The 24,857-nt window shown below is 38.2% G+C and overlaps 1 protein-coding gene across 3 annotated transcripts in view; it reads left to right on the forward strand.

Moving 5' to 3' along the window:
* Fgf14 (fibroblast growth factor 14) overlaps positions 1–24,857 on the forward strand; it is a 232,015-nt gene that overhangs the window by 2,289 nt on the left and 204,869 nt on the right. The window contains exon 2 of one of the 3 annotated variants that reach the window (XM_028868301.1): positions 1,939–2,108. In XM_028868301.1, coding sequence (XP_028724134.1) covers positions 2,090–2,108 — 19 coding nt within the window. In that variant the 5' untranslated portion in view covers positions 1,939–2,089. Of the gene's footprint in view, positions 1–1,483; positions 2,109–17,128; positions 18,839–24,857 lie in introns of those variants that run through there. The other 2 variants (XM_028868302.2, XM_028868299.2) reach the window with 2 other exon arrangements.

Raw genomic sequence — 24,857 nt, forward strand, 5'->3', positions numbered from 1 at the left:
AAGGAAGGATTCTGATGTTTAAGAATTTTCAATGCAAAACTTTTGATAACACATAAGTGGAATACTGTCTCACATTAAATTATATAAAATTTAGATTTCTCATCAGCTATGAGTATGCATAGCTCACTGGTGATTTCTCCTCTGTGCATCAGTTACCCTCTTCAGACTCTTTTAAATCAACATCTTTGTTCTAAAAGATCAATATTTATGATTATATAGGCAGCATACATTCCTTTAAAGAATCAGGGAAAGCATACAAAGAATAAAACAGAGAAAGCTACAGTTTACTATCCACTGAAAAATACTATTCATACTTTTCATCCATCTTTATTTTGTTTATATATCTATATATAATTATGTTTAATATGTATGTATATATAAACATGGATTAGATTTTGTACATTTAAATGCAACAAATGTATTTCAAATATTAACAGAAATGTATAGTGTAAAGTCATTCTGAGAACAGTGGGAGGCCTGGAAATAGGAGTCGAGTAAGGGAATCTCTTTGCTGAGACATGAGAACATTGGAAGGTATTTCATGAATTATTACATTTGTTTTTGTTTTAGAAAGCTGTGTGTGTCATAACTTGGAATTTCATTTTTTTTTTAGATTTATACTTTGAAGTTCTCATTTGGTATTGTTTCCTTGAGATATTTTCTGGGATGCAGCAGGCAGAAGTGGCATTCTTTATAGGATGACTTTCTGCTGCTTAGTCTCACTGTGCTATATAGCTATCCTCTACATTATTTTCTTACTGTTCTTTGAATAGTCACACCAATGATGGGAAATCAATACTCACTACATTGTATAACTGAGTGAATTAATGAATGAATGAGCAACAGGAAGATACATAAACAAGATGTTTGTTTATTTGAAAATTATCTTTTCATATTGATTGAAAGAGGGTTGCTTTGCAAATATCAGATGCAGTAATTCACCAACTGAAGTTGTTTAAGATTTAAAAGTAGGGTATCATGATAGCTACATTTTAGAAGTGCTCTGGGGAGCTTACAATGGTCACTCTGCCTCAGTATAGCTGAAGTCTACTGAGAAGTACAGAGTTATGACAGGGAAGCGTGTATATACACAGGATATCAGTCCGGTAGAATTTAGGCCTATGACTGCTTCTAGTTAGTTTTGTGACCTTAGGAAATTAGTCACCCTGTACACACAGGTTTGTGGATCAGTAAGATTAGTCTGTCGGGTCAGATAATCCCTAAAGTTAGTTCCTGTATTTATTTTTGAATAAGGAAGGATACTATAATGTAACAGATTAAGATTTTAATTCAGAACCTTAAATGACTAAATTTGAAAAATAAAACAGACTGAAGATGGATGATAATTTTTCTATTTGTTAAAAGCATAAATTGTATGTAAACACATGGGCACTGAAACAAGAGTACCTAAGTTTAGGATGCTTTGGCTTTTATATTATTTGCAACTTTTATTAGCTTTCAGTAATTTTAATATAAAAATATCTCTCAATTATTATTTTTTGTGATTAGGTAATGAGATTTTATTTTACACTCAGCCTCATTATTATCAATGAAGCAGAAAGCTCATGTTTGGGTGACATTTCCCACTCCTCTGTTCATTGCATATTACTCATTTTATTAAAAATATTAGGAATTCAATTGGGATAGTGACGTCTCTAATTAAAGTACCTCAGCTTGGTGCTAAAAATCTCCCAAGCCACTACCTCTTGGGTTTCTGTTAACAACTGGATAGTATGATCACCTTATCTAAGAGAAGACCTATTTATCAAATATCTATCTCTTAAAGGCCTACTGCCTTATAGGGTTTTTGAAAATGAATTCTATTTCCTGGTGTTAGGAGGGAAATGGAATTAAAAGCCTGTAGGTTTTACTTGCAGACGGAGACTCACAGGGATCTAAGTCCAGCACTTCAGCTTAGCATTATTTTCTTCCTTCCAGTGGTGGCAAAATAATGAACTATGCACAAGGTGTCCCAGGCCCAGGAAAGCAGAGGCACTACAGTGGGGAGCTCTGAGCAGGAGAGGCTGGGAGCAGTTGGGACCAGAAAAATATCCTCAGAGACAGAAGAGCTGAGCACTCATTGGTGGGTATGAGTGTAGTGACAAAGGGTAAGAACAAACTTTTGGAATGTTTAAAAAGACACAAGATAGTCATGAAAAGCTAGGCCTGGAGGGCTGTGAAATTGAGATATTTGTATCCAAATGTCTTTCCTGACTATTAGCTGAGTATGACTAACTTCTAAACTTTGCTGTGAAAAGGATGTTATGCTGCTGTTTCCTGTTTGTAGTAAAATATTTCTGACATGAATTAGTCTGAAACTGGTCCTGCCAGAACTAAATGTCTTGAGAGCATCACTACACCTATTCCATGAAGAAGAGAACACAAGCTGGATGTAGCCAAGCTGGCTTAGCACAGCTGACTGAATCCATGAGGCATCTTGAAGAAAAACTCTGAACAGTTTATTCTTGCTGGCTGGGAGAGATCCATTGACTGAAATGTCTATAATTACAAACATTTTATGTATGCATGAAATTTATATATGAAAGAGCCAGAAAAAGGTGGCTGCTATTTCCAACTCACAGCCAAAGGCCTCTTTTGAAGTATTTGCTAATGTTATCTATGGAAGCCAGATTCAGATATCCGTGGGCCTCAAAAGAAGGAACAAAGTAACACACAAAGGGCCAGAAATATAGGTACAGGTGAGCAAGAAAAATGTTAAAGCTGGACTTCTTTGAGGAACCTGTCTTAGGTAGGGGTTCTATTGCTGAGAAGGGACACCATGACCATGGCAACTCTTAAAAATTTGATTGGGGTGACTTATAGTTTAAGAGGTTTAATCCATTATCATCATGGCAGGACATGGAAGCATGCAGACAGACATGGTGTTGGAGAAGGAGTTGAGAGTTCTTTATCTTGATCTACAGGTGACATGAAGTGAACTGTTTACCACACTGAGAGTAGTTTGAGCATAGGAGACCTCAAACCCCATCCCCACTGTGACACACTTCCTCCTACAAGATCACACCTACTCCAACAAAGCCACACCTCCTGATAGTGCCACTCCCTTTTGGGCCATTTTCTTTCAAACCACTACAGAACTGGAAGGGATGTTTTGCTTTTGTTTTTATTTTATTTAAGGCCTCCTGTGGTGTTCTCTGCATAAAATTACAAGGTTTCTACAGCTTACCCCCAACTCTGTATACACACACACACACACACACACACACACACACACACACACACGCACACACACATGCACACACTTACATGCATACGTGTGAATGAATACACACACATGCACACATATACACATACACAGGTATACAAACATGCATGCACAATTTAGGAAATAACTCTTGTTCCTTTATTACTCTCTCAAATGATAACTTTCACTTGTCTTCAAGTCTAAACTAGTTAAGCAAATCCTTATCTAAGATGAAGTCTAAATTTCTGAGAAGGAAGGCTAACTATCTACTACCATCCCTAAAGCTACATTAAAAAGATATAAAAAATGGAAAGGGGAGAAAGGACTTTCAGAATCAATATCTTTCATCTGATGATAGCCTTAGGCCCCAAATCTCATTTTGTAAAACATCTCATTTACCTTTAGTTTTATTTAGCTCAATTCTATGCCCCTAAATCTCATGAAAACCATGTTATAAATTCAAGAAATTAAATTCTCCATGGATTGACTTCTGTGGAGCTCAGAAAAAAATGTGTTCTTACAATCCACAGGAGAGCATAATGTTTATGTTTCCACGACAACAAAGAATTGCTGTGTTCTGCCTCTCCCTGCATCTTTTTCTCCTGAAATATTCAATAATAAAAATCCAAAGATGTTCTAGTAATCAGGTATTACCAAAGAGGTTATAGCAAATTATCACCAGACATTCTGGGCAGGGAGTAGATCACACCGAAAGACAGGGAAAGGCAGTAGTTAGAGACTGAATCAAATGAACAGCTGTTGTTTAAACAAATAATTGAGTAGTACAAAACAGGACTTCATTTTTAAAGGTACTGAGGGAAGAGGTACTCTGGAGCTGTTCTTGGTAGTGGTTTGCATGAGTGACTGCAGAGTGCTCAGCCAAGTTATGTGTCCCCATATGAGAGGAAGAGGGTAGCTGAGATTGAATAACAATCTCTCAAATTTGTACACACCCTTTTCCCTGAAACCTATGAGCATGATAACTATTGGTAAAATGAACTTTATTAATGTAACTGTGTTAAAGGTCTTAAGATAGGGATTCTGGATTGAGCAACTGAGCCAAATGAAACCATGAATGTGCTTATAATGAAAGAGGCAATAGGATCAAAGTCAAGAGTAGGGCATGTGACAACAGAACCAAGATGTTGGAGTGACACAAAGAATGGTCCATGAGACACAGAATAATGATGCTCTTGGGAGGATTTTTCAGAAAGCAAGAACACATCAATCTCCCCTCACGGTTTTCAAAAGTCAAGGCCAATATCTTGATTTAGCCCAGTGAAACTGAATCAACACTCTGACCTCCCAGGACATTAAGAAAATAATTGCATTATTGTATAAGCAGCTAAGACTGTGAGACTCCTTTTACAGATTCTATGGGAAACTTACACTGTAGATCACTAAAAAAGAGAGGCAGCTCCATGGTTAAGAGCACATACTGCTCTTTGGTTCTCATCAGCTATGGTAGACAGCTCACAATCTCTTGGAAATCCAGCTCCAGGGAATCAGATCACCTCTTCAGGCCCTCATGGGCAACTGCATTCATGTGCTCATACTCCCAAACAGACATAAGCTTATACACATTTACTTAAAAATAAAAATAAAATAAAATCTTTTTACAAAAATATGGGGATGGTATTTAAGGATAGATCCTTGTTTTTTGAGTGCTTGAAGCAGGTAGCAACTAGAATTAGGAGTAAGGGATTAATCAGCTCATGATTTGAACACATCCTGGGTGCATATACTTTGAAAGCTACTTTCACACATATCTTTCAGAAAAGCTCATAAGATCAAGATAGATTAATAGCAACTTTACCAGAGTCCTGAGGCTTCTGGTTTTTAGCTAGATTTTTAAAGCTCTGTACACTAAGGTAAAGAATAGTTCTAGAGATTAGAGCAGACAGAATGTTACTTAGGGGAAGAGATCTTTGAGTAATAGAGATTTTAGAGACTGTATAACACACTAGTCCTCCATGGACTTCCAGATCATATCTTTAAGGGTATAATCTTTCACTCTGTGACGTTTTACCTCAACTGTAAATTTTTAGTTGTTAAATTGTGTCAAAAATAGGTTATAATAAGTTTCTAATCACTTTTACAAATACTAGAGAAATTGTAGTAAATGTTTATTGTTGAGATTAGAGGATCTTGAATTTATCCTTGAATTATACATTTTCTCTTAATGAATGTGATTCACTTTCAGAGTAAGAAAGCATAGCATTAAATGTTATATGTTCATTTTTCTTTACCACCTGCCCTTACAGTTTTTTTATTCTTATTTTGGTCAGAGATCCTTTTAATAAATGAAATATGTAAATCTGATACTATAAAAATACACATGAGCATTTTCATATAAGATTCAAAAGGGATCACATATTTATAATGCCAGTCATAAGGATGCCAGGAGTGTAAGCTTCTAGATGTAAGTCCCTATTCTGTACTTGATTCTATGACAGATGGTTTGATTTTCAAATAGCTGACTTCTGGATGACAGATACTGTAGGAGAGAAAACAAATGCTTCTGCTCTGTGACTTTCCAACAGAACAGATTTGATGATCATTTAACATCACTGAATTCTCTCTACTATTAAGCTGGGATCATGATATCCTCTTCACAAACTACAGCACAGGCATTATTTAGATGTTTTATAAATCTAGAGGCATAGTCTTAAAGTAAAAGAATTGTAGCTGGTATGCATTCTCTAATTTACTACTAATTTTCATTTAAGCATTATCTTCAAAAGATATGTTTTCCTTTTCAGTATTTGGACTATTTCTACATACTTGTGGAGCACAATGATAATACAATATACATAGACAGGGTGCTGTGATCTAGTCAGCATTATCAGTATCTTTGTCTCCTTTTTGCACTTGTGATTTCTCTGTGTTTGGAGCTCTTGACCTCTCTTTATTTCTTTGTAGAGAACATAACAGATTGCTGGAGCTTATAATTACTCTACCATGCTGTAGAGCACTTCCTTCTTTGAGGTCCAGGGTTTTAGCTTTCAGAGATGTTTGACAGCATACATTATTTCTTTCTGTGCTTGAATTACTTCACTTCACACATTGTCTTCCAGTTCCATCAATTGTGTCACAAATGACAAAATTTTATTTTAGATGGCATTAATACCCTATATTGTATGTGTATATATGTGACTTATCTATTCATCTCCTGATAAAAGTAATATATGACACTTTTTAATGTAAATTTTCCACAGTTAAGTGATTATTATGAATAATGCCTAATAAACATGGGAGTGCAGTTATGTCCTTGATATGTTTATTTGATTTCCTTTTTGTATAAATCAAATATTTGGGTAGTTGGATGACATTGATATCTCACTTTTAGTAGCTTCCATAATGTTTCTAAAATGGGTGTACTGGTGTTGTGTGCATCCAAGTTCCATTTATCACCACTGTTACCAGTATTGGTTATTATTTGATGTTTTGATAGTAGCCATCCTGTCTGTGCTGAGATCATATATCATTGTAGCTCTCATTTACATTTCCCTGGTGACCATTGTTTCATATAGGTTTGTTAATTTGTGTATTTTGTTTTGAGAAATGTCTATTCATATCATATTCTCATTTTAAAACAAATTATTTGGAGTTTTTCTGCTGTACTTTTTGAGTTCCTTATATATTCCAGTTTTAAAAACAATGCCTCCATTCTTGAAGTAGTAACAGAAACATATTCATTAGTGTGGAACAGAAAGTTTGAAGATAATTTTTCTCCAGCAGTCACTAATACTTCATAATTATCTTGAAAGTATCAGAATTTTACTTGTATACTTTAGTGTGCAGATATGTATGCTTAAGAAGGTGTTTGGTTTATTTCACCAAAACACGATGAATACAACAGAAACAAAGTTGATCTAGAACAGTTAATTACTATGAATGTGGCTTTAATTCTACTATTAATGAATAAAAGCTAGTTATAACAGTGACTGTAAAGAAGAGTATATCATATGAACATATTAGTCATATTACTGAGGTTATACATACATGCATACATATATATACATACATACATATTTCTTTTTATTTCTTGTGAAACTGAGTAATTTTTTTTCTGTTGAGATATTAAACATTTTTTGAAATCCAGTGATCTATCATTTAAAATTGGTGACATTAGTATCTGCACCAATGATTCAGAAGGATAGGAGAGTCAGCAATCCTGGCTCTGAGATGTATGCTATGCACATTTCAAAGTCACTTTAAATACAAAAATTGGAGATACTGTGGATGATTTTTCAAACTTATTAACAAGATTTTAAAAACACAATGGAATTGTAAAATTAACCATCTGCTAGTATCAATCTGGTATTGCTTCCATAGGGAAAATGTTCACAGATTTTGAGCACCAATAGTTTTCCTTTTTCTTTATTTAATCAAAATATTAAACAACAATAAAACTTCCTTCCAGATTTTTTAATAGAAGGAAATTTCTTATCCACTTGAAAAAATGCATCCAGCAATTTTAATAAATACAACTGTTACATTATTAATGTTACAAGTTAATTACTAAAAATAAAAAAATTCTTTGACAGTTTTTGCATTTTATTCTCTGAATCCAAAATAATAAACAAATATGCTGTCACAGGGGAAAAAAATAAACAATGTGATACTGTAGTTTGTCACAAGGAAATAAATATCCATTCTTGATTAAGTAGTCAAATGTAGCCCCAAGTGAATATTAATACTACTTCTTGATGTGTTTTCTAATGCATAAAAACATACATCTATAGTCTCTACACTTCCAGAATTATCTCAAACATTTTCAAATAGAATTCATTTATCTGGAATGTACAAAAAATTCTAATATACCATTTATAACCCTGGTACACCTCACCTTGAGTTAGTTGACTTTAATTTGATCATGAAAAAGCAATACTGTATTCTATTTTGCTCACAATTTAGGAAATGCTTAAGAATTTGAAAAGTGATAAACACAAAGTCAATTATCATAGAGTAGAATGAGTCACTCACAGCATCATGTTGACCAAATATGTTCTCATGAAGTATTTGGAGAATATTTGCTTATTGAAACTCTTTGAATCTCTCAATTTTGAGCCATAGGAGATAAAAAAAAAGCCACAAAAAAGATAAATGATTGAAAACATTTTTTTTTCACAGAAAACTTTGCAAAATCTAAGCAAAATATATGGAACAAAAGGATTATCAAGGGTATGAGCACTATTTATGGCTTATCTGACACCACTTTCCTATGTTACATTAGCAGATGTATTATAATTTATAGAATGACATGGCTTAATGACTTTTTGGTATGCAAAATAATGATGAATTTTTATATTAATTGTTTTGGACCTCATTAACTAGTGGCAATTATAAAATAAAAGAGTATTAGACATTTTGTTACTTTCTACAAGGTAACAAGTAAAAAAAATTCACATAGGCATTTTGGTGGTTTGAAAGAAAATGGCCCCCAAAAGGAGTGGCACTATTAGGAGGTGTGGCCTTGGGGGAGGAAGTGTGTCACTGTGGGGATAGGCTTTGAGGTCTCTTTTGCTTCAGTTTTCCTTAGTGTGACAGTCAGTTGACTACCTGTTGCCTATAAGATGTAGCACTCTCAGATCCAGCTGCACATCTGCCTGTATACCCCCATGTTCCCATCATGATAATGAACTAAATCATTAACTGTAAGCAATCCACCCCAATTAAATGTTGTCTTTGTAAGAGTTGCCCTGGTCATGGCGTCTCTTCTTCACATCAATGGAAAGCCCTTACTAAGTCAGGCATAAGTGCAAAAATAAGTTCTTTGGATCATTTGGTTTTTAAAGTACTATCTACTATTCAGTTATTCATAAACCACAGAGAACCTTAATTGAAACTGAAGTCACCCATGCCAAGTCACCTCAAACATCATAAAACTTAAAAGGACTTTTGAGAATTACTTAAACAATGCAGTCAATATCGACTGGGCTGTCCTTATATCTATACACTTCTCCATTAAGATCCATTTACTTTTGTGTCTATAGATTTCATTAAAAAGTATGGTCATCTGGTTTAAATTTTTGTAACAAGTTGTATGTAGCAACTTTGTCAATATGCAGCCTGAAAGCAGGAAAGTACTCAGTAAGAGGGTAATGGTGTCTGTCAGAGTTTCTATTGCTGTAAAGAGACACCATGGCCATGGCAACTCTTATAAAGGAAAAAAAATTAATTGCAGTGGCTTACATATTTAGAGGTTTAGTACATTATCATCATGGTGCAACATAGTGTGTAGGCAGACATGGTCCTGGAGAAGAAGCTCAGAGTCCTACATCTTGACTCAAAGGACATAGGAAGTAGTTAGAGATGTAGCTACTGGGTGTAGCTTGAGCATAGGAGACATCAGAGCCTGTACCCACGTTGATGAACTTCCTCCAACAAGGCCACACCTACTCTGAAAAAGCCCCACATCCTAATAGTGCCACTCCCTTTGGGGGCCATTTTTGTTCAAATCACATTGCACTCCCTGGCTCCCAAATGCTTGTAGCCATATCATAATTCAAAAATTATGTCCAACTTCAAAAGTCCCCATAGTCATTCACAGTCTCCAACTTATTTAAAAGTCTAAAGTTCAACCTCTCTTCTGAGAGTCATACAATCTCTTAATTGTAAGCCTCTGTAAAATCAAAATCAAAAAGCAAATCACATACTTCCAACATATAATGGTACAGGATATATATTACCATTCCAAAACACAGGAAAGGGAATTTAGTGAGGAAATATAAGACCAAAAACAAGCTGGGCAAACTTGAAGTTCTGCATTTCCATGTCTGATGTCAAAATGTTCTTAGATCTTCATCTCCTTTCAGCTTTGTTGACTGCAATATACTTCTCTCTCTTAGGCTTGTTCCACTCCCTCTTAGCATCTTTTCTTGTCAGGTATCCCATGACTCTGGCATCTCCAACATCTTGGGGTCTCCAAGGCAACCCAGGCCTCAACTTCACAGCTTCACTCAATGACCTCTCTGGACCTCTCCATTAAAGGAAACCCCTGACACATGCCTGGCCTCAGTGGCTTTCTTTAGTCACAGAGAAATATTTCATAACCTCTTTTTTCTATCCTTGACTCTAAAGCCAAAACCACATGGCTGAAACTGCCAAGTTCTGCTGATTGTTGGGACTGGAACATGATCTCCTCATTCAACTACATTGCCACTAACTTTCTTTGATGGTTTCCTTCACTGCCTAAGCTTGGCTCTTCACTTTAGCCTCAGGCAGACTATTTGGACAAGGGCAAAAGGCAGCCACATTCTCCACCTGAATATCACAAGACAAGTCTTTAGGCCACATACTAACATTCTTTTGCTCTGAAACCTCTTGATCCAGGCACTCACAGTTAAAATCACACCCAGCACCCCTGCCTTCCATGCTTCTACTAGGATGACCCATTAAACAGCAATTAAAGCATTCAACTGTTTTTCTAATCCACAGTCCCAAGGTCTACATTCCTTCACACAAAAGCATGATCGGGCCTATCACAAGGATACTACAGTCCCTGGTACCAACTTCTGTCTTAGGGCTTCTAGTACTATGAAGAGACACTATGACCATGACAACTCTTCTAAAGAAAAAGGAACAAAAAACATTTAATTTGCCGGGCGGTGGTGGTGCAAGCCTTTGATCCCAGCACTTGGGAGGCAGAGGCAGGCGGATCTCTGTGAGTTCGAGGCCAGCCTGGGCTACCAAGTGAGTTCCAGGAAAGGCACAAAGCTACATAGAGAAACCCTGTCTCAAAAAACCAAAAAAAAAAAAACCCAAAACCAAAACAAAACAAAACAAAAAAAACCATTTAATTGGGGTGGCTTACATTTTAAGAGTTTTAGTCCATTATCATCATGGTGTAGCATGGTGGTATGCAGGCAGATATAGTCCTAGAGAAGTAGCTCAGAGTCCTACATCTTGAGTCAGAGGCAATAGAAAGTAATCTGAGATACTGGGTGTAGTTTGGGCATAGGAGACCTCAAAGCCCACTCCCACAGTGATATGCTTCTTCTAAAAAGACCACACCTAATCCAACGAAGCCATGCCTCCTAATAGTCCTACTTTAACAAAGCCACACCTACTAATAGTGCCACTCCCTATGAGATTATGGGGGCCAATTGCATTCAAACAACCATATTCCATTCCCTGACCCCCATAAACTTGTAACAACATCATAATGCAAAATACATTTAGTCCAACTTCAAAAGTCTCCATAGTCTATCACAGTCTCAACAGTGTTAAAAAGTCCAAAGTTCAAAGTCTCTTCTGTGATTCATGCAATCTCTTAACTTTAATCCCCTATAAAATCAAAATCAAAAAGCAGATCATATACTTCCAACATATAATGGCACAGGATATGCATTACTGTTCTAAAATACAGGGAAGGGAGCATAGCAGCAAAATACTGGACCAAAGCAAGATCAAAAACCAGGTGGGCGAACTCCAAACTCTGCATCTCTATGTCTGTTGTCAAAAAACTATTCAGATCTCCAACTCTATTCAGCTCTGTTGATTGCAACATATTTCTTTCTCTTGAGCTGGTTCCATTCCCTGTTAGCAGCTCTCCTGGGCAGGTATTCTATGGATCTGGCATCTCTAACATCTTGGGGTCTTTAAGGCAATCCAGGCTTCAACTTCACAGCTTTATCCAATAGTATCCCTAAGCCTCCATTCAGGGATGCCCTGACACATGCATGGCCTCAGCACCTTTCTTTAGGCATGTAGGCAAATTCTCTTTCTTCTATTCTTAACTCTAAAGCCAGAATCGCATGGCTAGTTGCAAAGTTCTGTGCTTACTGGGGTAGGAACATGGCCCCCTTGTTCCTTTACATCTCCATCAGCTTTCTGTCCTTTACTGTCCAAGCTTGGCTGTCCTGTCTATACCAGGCTGGCCTCAAACTCAGAGATCTGCCAGCCTCTGCCTTCCTGGTGCTGGCATTAAAGGCATGTACCACACTACCCAGCTCTAAGATTTTCTTTAGTTTCTTTTCACAAGTTGGAAACATGGCTGGATAGGATCTTGCTCTGAGGTCATCACTTTCCTTATTACATTTCTTAATCTGTTTATCTCCTTGAACAGAGGATTTAGCTTTCCACTTCCTGGTGCTCTTTTTCTTCTTAAAATTTGTATTTTGTAATTTACTCTGCTCAATTTACTCCTCTTTTCATTATAAATCTAACTTCATTACAGCTGCCATGAATAACCACAAAAGAGAATCTTACTAGATTGTTTTGAGACTTTCTCTGCCAATGGAATTAATTCAAAACTTTCCACTTTAGCCTTAGGCAGACTTTTCAGACAAGGGCAAAAAGCAGCCACTTCCTTCACCAAAATATCACAAGAATGATCTCTAGGCAACATACTAAAATTCTTCTTCTCTGTAACCTCTTGAGCAAGCCCCCCCCCCCCACAGCTCATCAAATCACTTTCTACATCATTAACTTCCACGCTCCTACTAGTATGGCCCATTAAGCAGTGCTTAAAGTATTCAATTTTTTTTCTAATCTAAGCTCCCAAAGTCCATATTCCTCCAAAGAAAAGCATAGTCAGTCCTATCATAGGAATACCCCAGTCTTTGTTACCAACTTCTGTCTTAGGGTTTCTGATGCTGTAAAGAGACACCATAACCATGGCAACTCTTATAAAGAAAACATTAAATTGGGGTGGCTCACTTACAGTTTCAGAGGTTCAGTCCATTATCATCATGACTGGGAGCATGGCTGTGTGGAGGCAGACATGTTGCTGGAGTAGCTGAGAATTCCAGCTCTAACAGGCAACAGGAAGTGGACTCAGACACTGGGCAGTATCCTGAGCATAGGAAACCTCAAAGCCCACCCCCACAGTGACATACTTCCTCCAACAAGGCCATGCCCACTCCAACAAAGCCACACCTCCTAATAGTGCCATTTCTATGAGATTGTAGGGGTCAATTACATTCAAACTACCACATTGTCCATCTCATTTGGTTTCAACTATCTATCTACATACATGTCCAACCTCTTCATCTTTACTTGTTAATTGCTGAGACAGTATGCATGTGACAATAAGTAGAGACATAGAATCTGTATCCTTCCAAGCTTATATTTAAAAGGGGTAAATGGGCCAAATAAACAAAGGACTCTGTAGAGATTTTTTTAAGTGGTGCATACTCTATGGACCCATAAAACAAGAAGAGGTTGTTTGTATTTAAGAACTATGATTATAGATAACATTGTGAAGAAACATATAAATCTATGGAGATGAGCATCAGATTGAATGAGTTATAATAGTTGTGCCATGAGCACAAGTGATGAGCAAAGGAAAATAGGATATCTGGAAACAAATGAAGGCAGAGGTGAAGCACAAGTTAAGATTTTGAACAAGATTGTAATATAATGTAAATTTCACCTCCAGTGTTATGGCTACAGTGTTGAGGTATGCAAAGTAGAGCACAGCGAATCTCCAGGAACCCATTAGAGTACTATATCAGTAGTCTACTTGGTGAAATGGTGAGTGAGTTGAAGTGATAATTCTGAGTGTGACCATATTGGGTGTATATTTTAAAAATAAGTTGAGTAGTTCCAGCACCAGTATAAATGGGGTTTACAGAAAGAATGAGTCTTATATTCTAAAGAGTTGGTCAGAAAAACAACAAAGGAGTTGTTTTTCTAGAGATGGAAAAGATTAAATGAAGATTAGCTTTAATTAGAATAAAATAGCAGTTCAGTGCTGGCCATACTAATGAGATACCAATTGCACATCTTTGTAGAGATAGCAATCTAGCTTGCTCTTCAGCTAATAGAAGTTACATGTTAATGTCAACATTGTAGAAGTATTTACAAAGGCATGCATTGGTGCATTAATTGGAAATCATCATAGGATAAATAATGAGGAATTTTTGGTTTGTTTGTTTTCTGTTTTGTTTTTCAGAAAAGAGGTCTATGTTGAGACCTATGCCAGACTGTAAGGTTTTGAGGGCAAAGCCCAAGTCTCTCTTTGTTTCTCTTTATCATTTAAAAATTTGTTGGCTCTCAATCAGGACTGAATCAATTAAATAAGTGAATAACTAATGGTTAACTAATGGTTAAGTGGTCATAAATAGTTACTATTTATTCAATCCCAGTTGTGTGATAGACACTACTATAAGTTTAACATATGGGTCATCATTGAATTCCCACAATAACCTTATCGGTAATGACAATTGTGGGGATAAAACCATGCTGAGTCTAAATGAAATGCTTAAGGATTCAAATAGTCGGTTTGTGATTTTAGCCAATATTTTACATTGCAAGGCAGAGAAAAGAACAAATATAGACTGATGGGAGTGTAGGCAAATGGGAAACATGCATCTTCTAGAAACTTAAAGGACAGCAAATGATGGAACAATTCATTGCCTTCTGAGAGATAGGATAACATTTTTGAACAGCAGTTTGGAGGCACAGAAACCCAGGGGTAAGTTCACAAGACCACTCAATATTGACTAATGGAAAGTGAAAGTACACCACATATATGTTGTGGTATTAAAAATATTGAAATAGAAAAAAGAATGCACAAAGTATGGGTTCATGTTCTAGAGGATGGTACTAAATAGATGGCATTTGTCTTGTACTTTAAGAGAGCCAGGCACTGTGATAGAGTCTGCACCTTGACCAGAACAGAACAGACTCTGCTATCTGTTTAAAAGATGCAAAACCTGAAGCAGAAACTAAAATGACTTTGAAAGTCACCATAAACTTAAGAAGTTGCAGACAAAATAAAGAACCAAGAGCACTTGAAATTGGGGTTCACACTCCTAAGAGCTTAGTCAGAAAATCCCCTTCCTAAATCACCTCTCTCCTCTCTCCTCCCCTGTCCTCTCCTCTCCTCTTTTCTGTTCCTTATCCCTCCCTCCCTCCCATTTTTCTCTTTGCTTTATATAAAGTCAAAGGTGAAATCAATAACCCTGAAGTGACTCTGAGGTCCGACCTTGTCTGTACGGTCCTTAGGTTTGGTTTCCTGTGCACCTGCCCTAAACCAGGTTTCTCTCCAGCTCTGTGCTGCCTTTTATCACAGCTTAAGACAGCAGATGGCTCTCTTGCGTTTTCTTTCACTTATCTCTATCTGTAAACAGTCAAGCAGCCTTTGGGAGAGGGAAGAGGCAAACACCAGGATTGAGCTAAAAGACCTTGATTACCCAATCTTGCTTCAAGCTACTTTAAAATAGAAAGCAACATAGAATAGAAAGAACTGCTGGAGTTTCGATAAATTTCTCTGTCTGAATAGACCCTGAGACTCAAGTCACTGCTCCAGGCACTTCGCCAGGGGTCGGGATTGAAAAATCGAGCAAGCAGGGTGCTTCTCCGGTATCAAACAGCTGAAAGGCTTGGCCTTGAGGTGTGTTATTACTGTCAGTGGAAGCTGTGATGATTAATTTCCTTTCCATTTGAAAGAGAGAAAGGAAGAAAGAAAAGAAGGAAAAAAGAAGGAAACAGGGAGGGAGGGAGAGAAGGAGAGAAGAGGGAGAGAGAGAAGAAGAAGAAGAAGAAGAGAGAGAGAGAGAGAGAGAGAGAGAGAGAGAGAGAGAGAGAGAGAGAACTGCTTTGAAGGGAGGAGCTTTTCAGAGACCCTTACAGGTTGCTCTTCTAAAGTGCTGCTTTTTCAAGAAGGGCTGGCAGAGTTCCTATCTGCGGTACTGAAGGGCAAACTCTCTGGACCTTGTGGAAAGGTCAAGAACTAAAGGGGGTGACCTAGGAAGCCCCAAATCCTACTTCTCTGGGAAAGGCCCCAGTCAAAGATTTGGGAGAAATCATTGCAACCTTACAAAGAAAGCAGTGAACACAGCTGCAATGACAAGAAGTTTAACCCCATTCAAATTAATAAACAAACATGATGGTTGGTGGAGTTGTAGTCAGTTTAAAAGGTCATTATATCTTACATTTCATCTCACTCTCTGAAAAAGATAACCCTACAAGAATCTTTAGGTAAATCTGTTTTAATTATGAAGTCATTCAGAAATTCCAAGCTAGAACTTTTCAAATGTCCAAATGGCTTCTTTACAGTAATGGCTTTCAGTTGGATCCCTCCACCCACCCCTGCCACTGTGATTTAGCCAAAAGAAAAGCCATACTTCCATCCACATTTTATCAGGGTTGTTCATCAAGCTGCAGACCACCTTCTGTCTTTATGAGAAATTACATTGCTTCACAAATACACACACAAATTAAATTGGTATTCCCCTTTTCCTCGGTTCCCCCTTTAAACTCATGGATGACAAAGCAATGCAAATTTCTTATAAAGCATCTCTAAAATATTCCTCTTAATAATTGTGGTGTTTGTAGATGTAACAGCCAAGTGATGGAAATAAGCTTTTGGCATGCCTCTTAATATTAAAAAATGAGATCATGCTAAACTTGATATTACCTTCACTGGATCCAAATCTACACACTCTCACTACAGCAAATGTTCCTCCCCACATCAGCTGAGGGAATAGGACTCCTTACAAGGAAAGGATATGTGTGAGTTGTGGAGAGCATAAGTCCAGCTTCCCTGGAATACATCCTAGGCTGCACTTCCCTCCTTTGCCTGTTGGTGAGTCTTTGTAGTACTTTCTGACAACTCCCCAGACAAAGAAAAGGTACATTTTTGTTAAAAACTGCTCCAGATACTGCCTGTGTTCTGCACCCTTTCTTTCCGGTTCTCAAGTAGTCCCTAGATATTTGTATAAGCCTACCAATGACTGCTGAAACATTTTTCCTCTGTGTCCACACTGGATGGTGAGAAGTTTGGTTTTTTGCATTCTCTTCTTCTTACCTTCCTGGGATGATAGCAAGACAAAGGATGCATGCATGGAGGGGGAAGTCTAGCTCCAGTGCTTGGATCTGTCACTGGAATTTATCCTCGAAACTACATCCACAAACTGTCCAAAGCATGAAGAGCTTCTCCCCAGCCTTCCTTTCCTTTCTTCACCCTTCCCATGTTTAATCATCTAAAACAAAATGCTGTCAGGTTACAGGCAAGACACTGAAGGGAGGAGATATCAAATATTATATTTGAATTTCCGATCCAGCTCAAAAGGCTTTGCTCTCTGACAGTGCTGTTCCATGCAGGCAAACCAAAGGAAGGCAGCTCATGGTGGAGTGTCCTCAGTCTGGCTGTTTTTTTGTTATCCAGAGTGCTGCTACAGACATCTCTCAACCTCACGCTAATCTTTGTGCTAAAACTTCTTCAGTATTGCCCCAGGCGGTTATCCTAATCCAGCCACTGTGTAGGACCTCTGCAGCAGCTGGCAGCTCCTCTTCCATCCGCTGGGGAACAGAACTAGAAGCCGTTTCCTCCATTCTTCATTAGAAGAGATTATCTGTCTCCTCTCCTCTGGTCCTTCTTTTTGCTCATTGTTGCTGGTTCCAAATGATAAACCTATACTTCACAGCAGCAAAAGGGAGAGGATAGCAAGTTTGGATGACTAGGTGAAAAGTAGAGGTGCTTCTTTCCCCAGGGCTCACTCTCCCCTCACCTCCTCCAAGGGGTGGGGATGCCTTGGTGCTGGAGGGATTAATCAGAGAGCAGAAATCATCTCAGCCTTCAACTGCTGCTGAGAGTTTTCTGTGGACTCTAGAAGCCCCTAGCTTAGCTGTGGCAGCCTCGGAAACATTCGAGTTTCATCTGAACCAAAGCGCACCGATATTCCTTCAATTCCACCTCCTCAGACTCGTCAACGTCTTGGCATCCCACCCTTTGCCGTTCATTTAACTTTCTCTTTATAATTATTTTAAGTCATTACTGCATATAGTTTTTATTTTCTTTCTGACACATCGGAGGGGGACCACATAGTTGGGAGGGGATTAGTGGGGTAAGAATGGAGCGCTTTGATTAGAGAGCACAGGGGAGAAGATTGCTCTCTCCAGATGCTGATTTCCAAAGCACTTGACAATCACAGGCAGAAGCCGAGAGAAGACGGCTGTGGCCGCACCTGCCCGAGGGCAGCTCGAGCTGGGCACTGAGACCTGCCCAACGCGCCCGGAGACCCACAAATGCGCTGAGGCATTGCCGCGACCTGTCCTCCGCCCCCCCCCCCCCCCCATCCTGTGGCCAGGAAGGAAGCCCTCCGATCTGCCAACATCTCACCCAGGAGGCGGGCAGGGCAAGGAAGCTGAGCTAGTGGTGGTGGCGACCCCGAGAGGGCTCCAGCGACACGAGGTGACCTACAGCCACAGCCCTCTGGATTCCGAAGCAGCCGAGACCTCCAGTTCCCAGGCTGGCCCTGCTGTGTCCCGGGAATATCTACGCGCCTAGTCCAAGCTCAGCAGACTGGGCGATGGGTCCTAGTGGGCACTGAGCAGCCTCACCTCTGTCCCCAGTCCCTCCAGACTGCCCCTCCCTCCGCTTCCCTCAGGGCGAGCAGCTGTCTGCACCGCCCCTTTCCTCTCCAGTGCCCTAGGCTCCCCTAGCTTCTGTCCCTCCCTTCCTGGGACCCATTCCCTGGGCCACCATGGCCGCGGCCATCGCCAGCGGCTTGATCCGCCAGAAGCGGCAGGCGCGGGAGCAGCACTGGGACCGGCCCTCTGCCAGCAGGAGGCGGAGCAGCCCCAGCAAGAACCGCGGGCTTTGCAATGGCAACCTGGTGGATATCTTCTCCAAAGTGCGCATCTTCGGCCTCAAGAAGCGCAGGTTACGGCGCCAAGGTCTGTGTGGGTCACTGTGGGGAGGTGTGCCTCGGCTGGTATTTTACTGCCTGGATAGAAGCGCTTAGGGTTCCCCTTGCTTCTTCCTTCCCTCATGTTTCTGTCCACCCTTCTCTAACCCTCTGATCTCCCTCCAGCTTGCCAGAGCGCCTTCCCCGGGTAGCTGTGAATCTACTGGTAGATTGCTCTCAGGCAACCTGTAGCCAGTCACTGGTAACTCAGCCCGCCCAGAACCCTCAAATTTGCCATCTTCTGGCTGGCTCTTGCTTTCTGATTCTCCTACAAGCTGGACTTCAGAAATTCTGTCTGCATTCTTCCTCCAGACGTTGGGGCTCCCCAGAGCACAGCATCCTTTCTAGAATGCAGGAATCTGCTCTTCCATAGTGCCTCAGGTCACGCGCATTGTCCCCCCAGTCAGATAGGAGATGTCAGGAATTGGTGTGTGCCCGGCTTCACATGGTCTCTTTAGTTTCCTGCAAATCCCTTGGTTCACATTCTTTAGTGAAAGGGCCCCTCAGCTGGGACTAATGAGAAAGAAGTGAGCAATGGGGGTGGGGGTGGGGCGGCATGTGAACTAAGGGTTAGCTCAGTAGAGACCTAACAGAAAGCGGGGGGAGGGGCTGTACCCACCCCCACACCTGTAGTCAAATTTTGAATGGGTACAGGGTCACCCTCAGAATGAATCTTATTGAGCCTGCTACGGAAGTATGTATTCCTGTTCTGTCTGTTTAAACGGATAAGCTAGCAAATTATGTGAAGTACGAACAGTTACTACACAAAGATGGCCAGAAAAGAGCCCTTACTATGTGTGATATTAATTACTATTGTATTTTAAGAAACAACTAGTGCCCCTCATTACCTTTCTGCTTCCTGTAACATGCCAGTCTTTACTCAAGAGATAGAGCCTGGCCATCTGCCCCCTCTCTACACCCAGTTACAAAGGGAGGCTGTTTTAGGAGCATGTGGGGTGTTAAAACGGCAACATGGGGATTGCTTACTCTACCTTACCAGGTGGACAGGAAACAGAACATATGTACATTCATGGTTGTTGGTTGTTTGCCCAGCACAATACATTCTCCCAGTCCAGCTGTGTTTGCTTTCAGTGTCCTGTTGTTCTCAAGATGAGGAAGAGAAGCATTTGAAAAGCCTGGGTTTCTGTGTGGATTTGTGTGTCCATACCTTTACCAATCCACGACCCAAAATTTTAATGCATTTTTAGACTAATGCTAAATATGTAAACGGTCAATAATTGATTGCAGCGATAATAAATTGCAGGTAATGGCTGTTTGTTGTCATCAAGCTGAAAAGAACACATGTAAGATATACCTCATGCACATTCTAAGAGAAATGCAGTTGTATACATGTAACAGGAGAAACTTCCTTATGTAGACAATGGCACAAGGAGTTTTCAGAGCAGAGTGGCAGCTATGAAGAATAATTAATTTGTCATTTATACTTTACGGAGGAACATAATCCAGGATACTGTTAAGTTCTGGCCACTGTCCACACCAGTGCCCATTATTGCCAGGGTCTGCTTCTCACTTCTCAGGCAGATTATCCATTGGAACACAGCTTTCAGAACAGAGAGCTCTGAACTTGCCATTCCAGTTAAACTGCAATGAATATATTCTCTCCTGAGTAAGATTATCTTAGTACAAACACTACTACTGAACAAGGCTAAAAAGTTACAATGTATATTCTTGAAATATGTAACAATTAGACTATTTTATAAACACAGTTAGCATGTCTTTTGTATTTGTATTGTATTGAGTGATGAGAGAGGTGTTACTTGACATGTGATGAATTTCAAAGATAAAATCTACTTTTTTCTAGTTTAGAAAGATACCTGGGCTCTCTAATAGTCAATTTCTCTATTTTCAATGTTGATTGTTTCTTTAATATTCAAAAGTCTAAGTACACACACACACACACACACACACACACACACACACACACCTCAATGATCCACAAGAAAATACATTCAGGGCCATGTTGTCACCTTATTTTTGCTGAGACAGTGTAAGAAAAAATAAGATTAATTTAGACAGAATATTTTCTTTTGTTCCTGTTTCATTACCTAAGAAATATGTTATTTAGGGGAGAAAACCATAGACACAGATATTGAATATCAAGTAAAAATAAATTTACAAGTATTATTTTAAACAAAAGAAACATTAAATTTTGTATATATATATAATGGCTATGATTAAGTGTAGTGTGTATTATCAATTTATTGCTTAAATACTATTTGGGGAAATATATACATATACCTCTATTTTTCTATTCTTAACATAGAAATTACCCCCTAGGAAACTTAAAATCTGATTTGCTAATAGATAGGTATAACCTTTAGGTTTCTTATGTTCTTAATACTTGAAAATCAGTAATCTGACAAATGAGTATTGGACGTTTACAACGTGATAAGCCCTGCTACAGGTCTTATATATTCTGTTTGATAACTAGGCGAGTTTTCCCACATAGAGCTCACACACACAGGCTACACAGTTGCTATACATAGGAAGAACAAATGAATGAGAAATAAATCCAGAGTTCTAGAAGATAGTAGAATAGAGAAGAAGAATGCAGGACTAAGGGGGAGGCTAGATGAGAGCTGAATTTAGTGAAGATGAGGGAGGATGATGCTCACACATTGAAACCTCCAGGATGAGGACTGACTGCTGATGAGGCTCAAGAGCCAGTAAAAGAGAAAAAAAAAGCCATGTAGGGAAAATCCTTAATCCATAGGGAAAAACCAAAGAGGTATAGAAACTTGAAGTACAACCTCAAGTAGAATATGCATTAACTCTTTAAACAAGATAAAACAATAGCTCTACCTTTCTGGTTTGGCAGAATGGCAATAAACATTTCTTAAGCTTGGGGATTTCATTTTCTCCCATTTAATATTTTTAAGCTGGTTATGGTAACGCATACCTTTAATGACAAAACTTGAGAGGTTGGGTCAGGAAGATCAAGTGTTCAAGGCCAACCCTAACTATATGAAATCTTCTCTCAAAAGCAAAAAGCCAACACTTTAAAGGTAGTCATTTCTGTATTGTCAAATGTATTAAGCTAGAACTCCAGCTCCCAAACACTCATCAGATGTTTTGATTTGCTCCTGAATAGTCTGCAGAATGGCTGTAGAATGATTGTTGCTGTGACTATTCCACCTGTCCAGATTTCTCTACTTTTGCTCTTTTTCCTCACCTCCTTTGACTTAAACAGAAGTTATAATCCTACAAATTAACCACTTGTATGTGTTTCATGTATATATGTATATTTATGTGTATGTATGTATTTCTGTGTGCTTGTTTGTGTTCACTTTCGTCTGTGCCTGAATCTTCTCTCTACTTCTAGACTTACATGCTAAAATTAATCTTATTCTTGAAAGCTCAGAGGAAATACTTTCTGAGAAGTCTCTACTCTCTATATCCTATTAAAATAACCCTCAGTGGAATTTTATAATTATTCATTACTGTACATACCTGATAATAATTGCTTAGCACACATCTTCAGTTTATTGTGCTTAAGAAGAAAAGTCCATTTTCTTCAGCTCTCAAATTTTGATAGAGTGTTACCTGGGCCCTGGGTCCTCATCTCTGCTATTTAACTTGAGGGAAAACATGGAATTCCAAGAGGTCCAAAGTGAAGAAATGTCCCTGAACCTCAATGTTCTAACTAGATCATACTAAAATCAAAGCTCCTCTCAAATCTTCATGTTTTTCTACTTTTCCTTAAATGCATGAATAATCCATTTCTTGTCAATGAGCTTTTAGTGAGTTATTCACAAGAAATCAAGGATATCAATTACTTTGTTTTAATGCCTACATGAGAATACATTTAAAACATAGGTTAACTTTATATAAAGAAAGGAATATTCAGGAAACAACAGTTGACAAATAGTTTTACCTTTTGGAATCTTTACAGAAAAAGTAAAACAGAAAATGAAGATGATGACCTTATTCTAAAAGCATTACACTTTTGCTTTTAAATGTTAAAATAAGCAAGAATTTGTCTGTTTGTAGAATAATAGCCTTTCAAAAATCTTTGTGAGAGCTGTATAATTGTTTCTTTCAGGTTATTTTTTTATTTGCACTTTTACCTAGGATCACAGAAGCCATTGAACTATACACTGTTGGTGTTTAGTTAGTGGATGTGGGTTTGCTAACAACCCATCTTGCCTAAAATAAATTTCAGGATATCCTAAAAATTTAGAAATGAAAAGTATGCTACTTAAATTATGTTCATGTTTTCAAGTTAATCTGTGATCTAAAAATCAGAAGTGTATGGATATCTATAGAAACAAAACTAGTAGCCTCCAGTGTGATAGTGAAAACCCTCAATCTCTTAAGAAATGAGAAGAGGTCTTCTTCCTTACAAATTATCCTCTCAGAAAATAATCAACAGCAGACAATAACATAAGACCTCATAGTTTATGCTACTATCTCAGAACAGCCGTCGTGTGCTGTGGGACACAGAGCACAGGCTTATGAAGGTAAAGTCACAGAACCTTTCCCTGTTAAGTGTATTTCTTTCTTTTTGGAAATGTTTAAAAAGTATTTGTTGCTGTTTATTTTTTTTTTCTGAGACCACAGGAATCTTCCTACACATATTTTGATAAGGCTTGTTGCTCTTTTGATAACCAAAGTACATCTATCTTGTTAGTTGTATTATGATTACAAAACCCATGCTGTTTCTTAATTTAAATGTTTAGTTTTATCATTTAAAGATCTTGTAGGAATATTAGTGAATTACGTTTCCCCAGTGACTTTCTTGTTTTGGTTTCAACAATTCGTGTTTACTGAAGGTTTCTAGGAGTAATCATTGCTTCAGTGGTACAATAAATTAAAGTGTAGTCTAATGAAGTAAAATTATTTACTAGATTAAGATAGATATAACTAATGGGAATATGGTTTGTTCTGGGATGAATTATATTCATAGAGTTGAGCTTCTATATACTTAAGTAATTAGTTTGTCATGGCCATATCTTTTGACTTTTTTTTTTTTTTTTAACATAAAGTCCATGCAAAAATTAGCAGAACTCCTCCGCCTGCACTTCCAGGGGTGGAAATTTCAGGATGATGTTAAATGAAGCTGCAGATTTCTGTGGGTTTTTTTTGTTAATAATTCTACTTTCATACTTATATATTTTTCAAAATATTTGATTTTTATAACTGATATACAAAATAAAATGTTCAGACTAATGTGAAACCATATTTTTCTTGGAGGCAGTGTGGTACCAGTTGTTAAAACAGGGACATGCTGGGCAAGGAATCTATGCCTAACTTCATCTGTGTTTTTAATTTGAGAGAAGTTCTCCCTAAGCTTCTCAGATTGTCTTTGAACTCATTCTTTATATCTGGATCATTTTGGCCTTTCCATTTCCTATTTCAGCTGACCAAGAACTAGGATTATAGGGCAGTGAAGCCATGTTTAGCTTATTTGATATTTCCATAATATAAGCATTGTGTAACTGTTTAAGTTATATTAAAATATTGAACGCCTCAAACATGTATTCTTCTTTATGGTGAAATTCTTAAAAATCCTTTCTGCAGTACTTTATCATATAATCTACAGTCATCCTACTGTGCAATAGTTCACCTGAGTTCCTTTGTCTGACTGCAGCTTGGTACTCAGTGATCAGCCCATCTCTATCCCCACTCCTTATCTTCTCAGCCTTTAGGAAATAAGGTTTTCATGTTGCTCATATGCTAAGATCCTATGAGAAATGATAACACACACACACACACACACACACACAGTTATAAGATGTCACAAATGAGAAAGCATCCTCCATTTATGTGTGAATAGTTTTCCATTTAGTATACATATTACATTTACATTTTATTTATCCATATCAGGTAATGGACATGGGTTGTTTAGTTCCTGGTTTCTGTAGATAGAGCTACAACACATATGGGAAAATAGATGTCTTCCACTCTTCCTAATCTCATTTTGAGAATATTGGTTTTTTTCAAACCAATCAGAAACCTTCACTTTCTCCATGCAAAATAACAATATT

The sequence above is a fragment of the Peromyscus leucopus genome, chromosome 9 (genome assembly GCF_004664715.2).
Source record: "Peromyscus leucopus breed LL Stock chromosome 9, UCI_PerLeu_2.1, whole genome shotgun sequence".
Lineage (NCBI taxonomy): Eukaryota > Metazoa > Chordata > Mammalia > Rodentia > Cricetidae > Peromyscus > Peromyscus leucopus.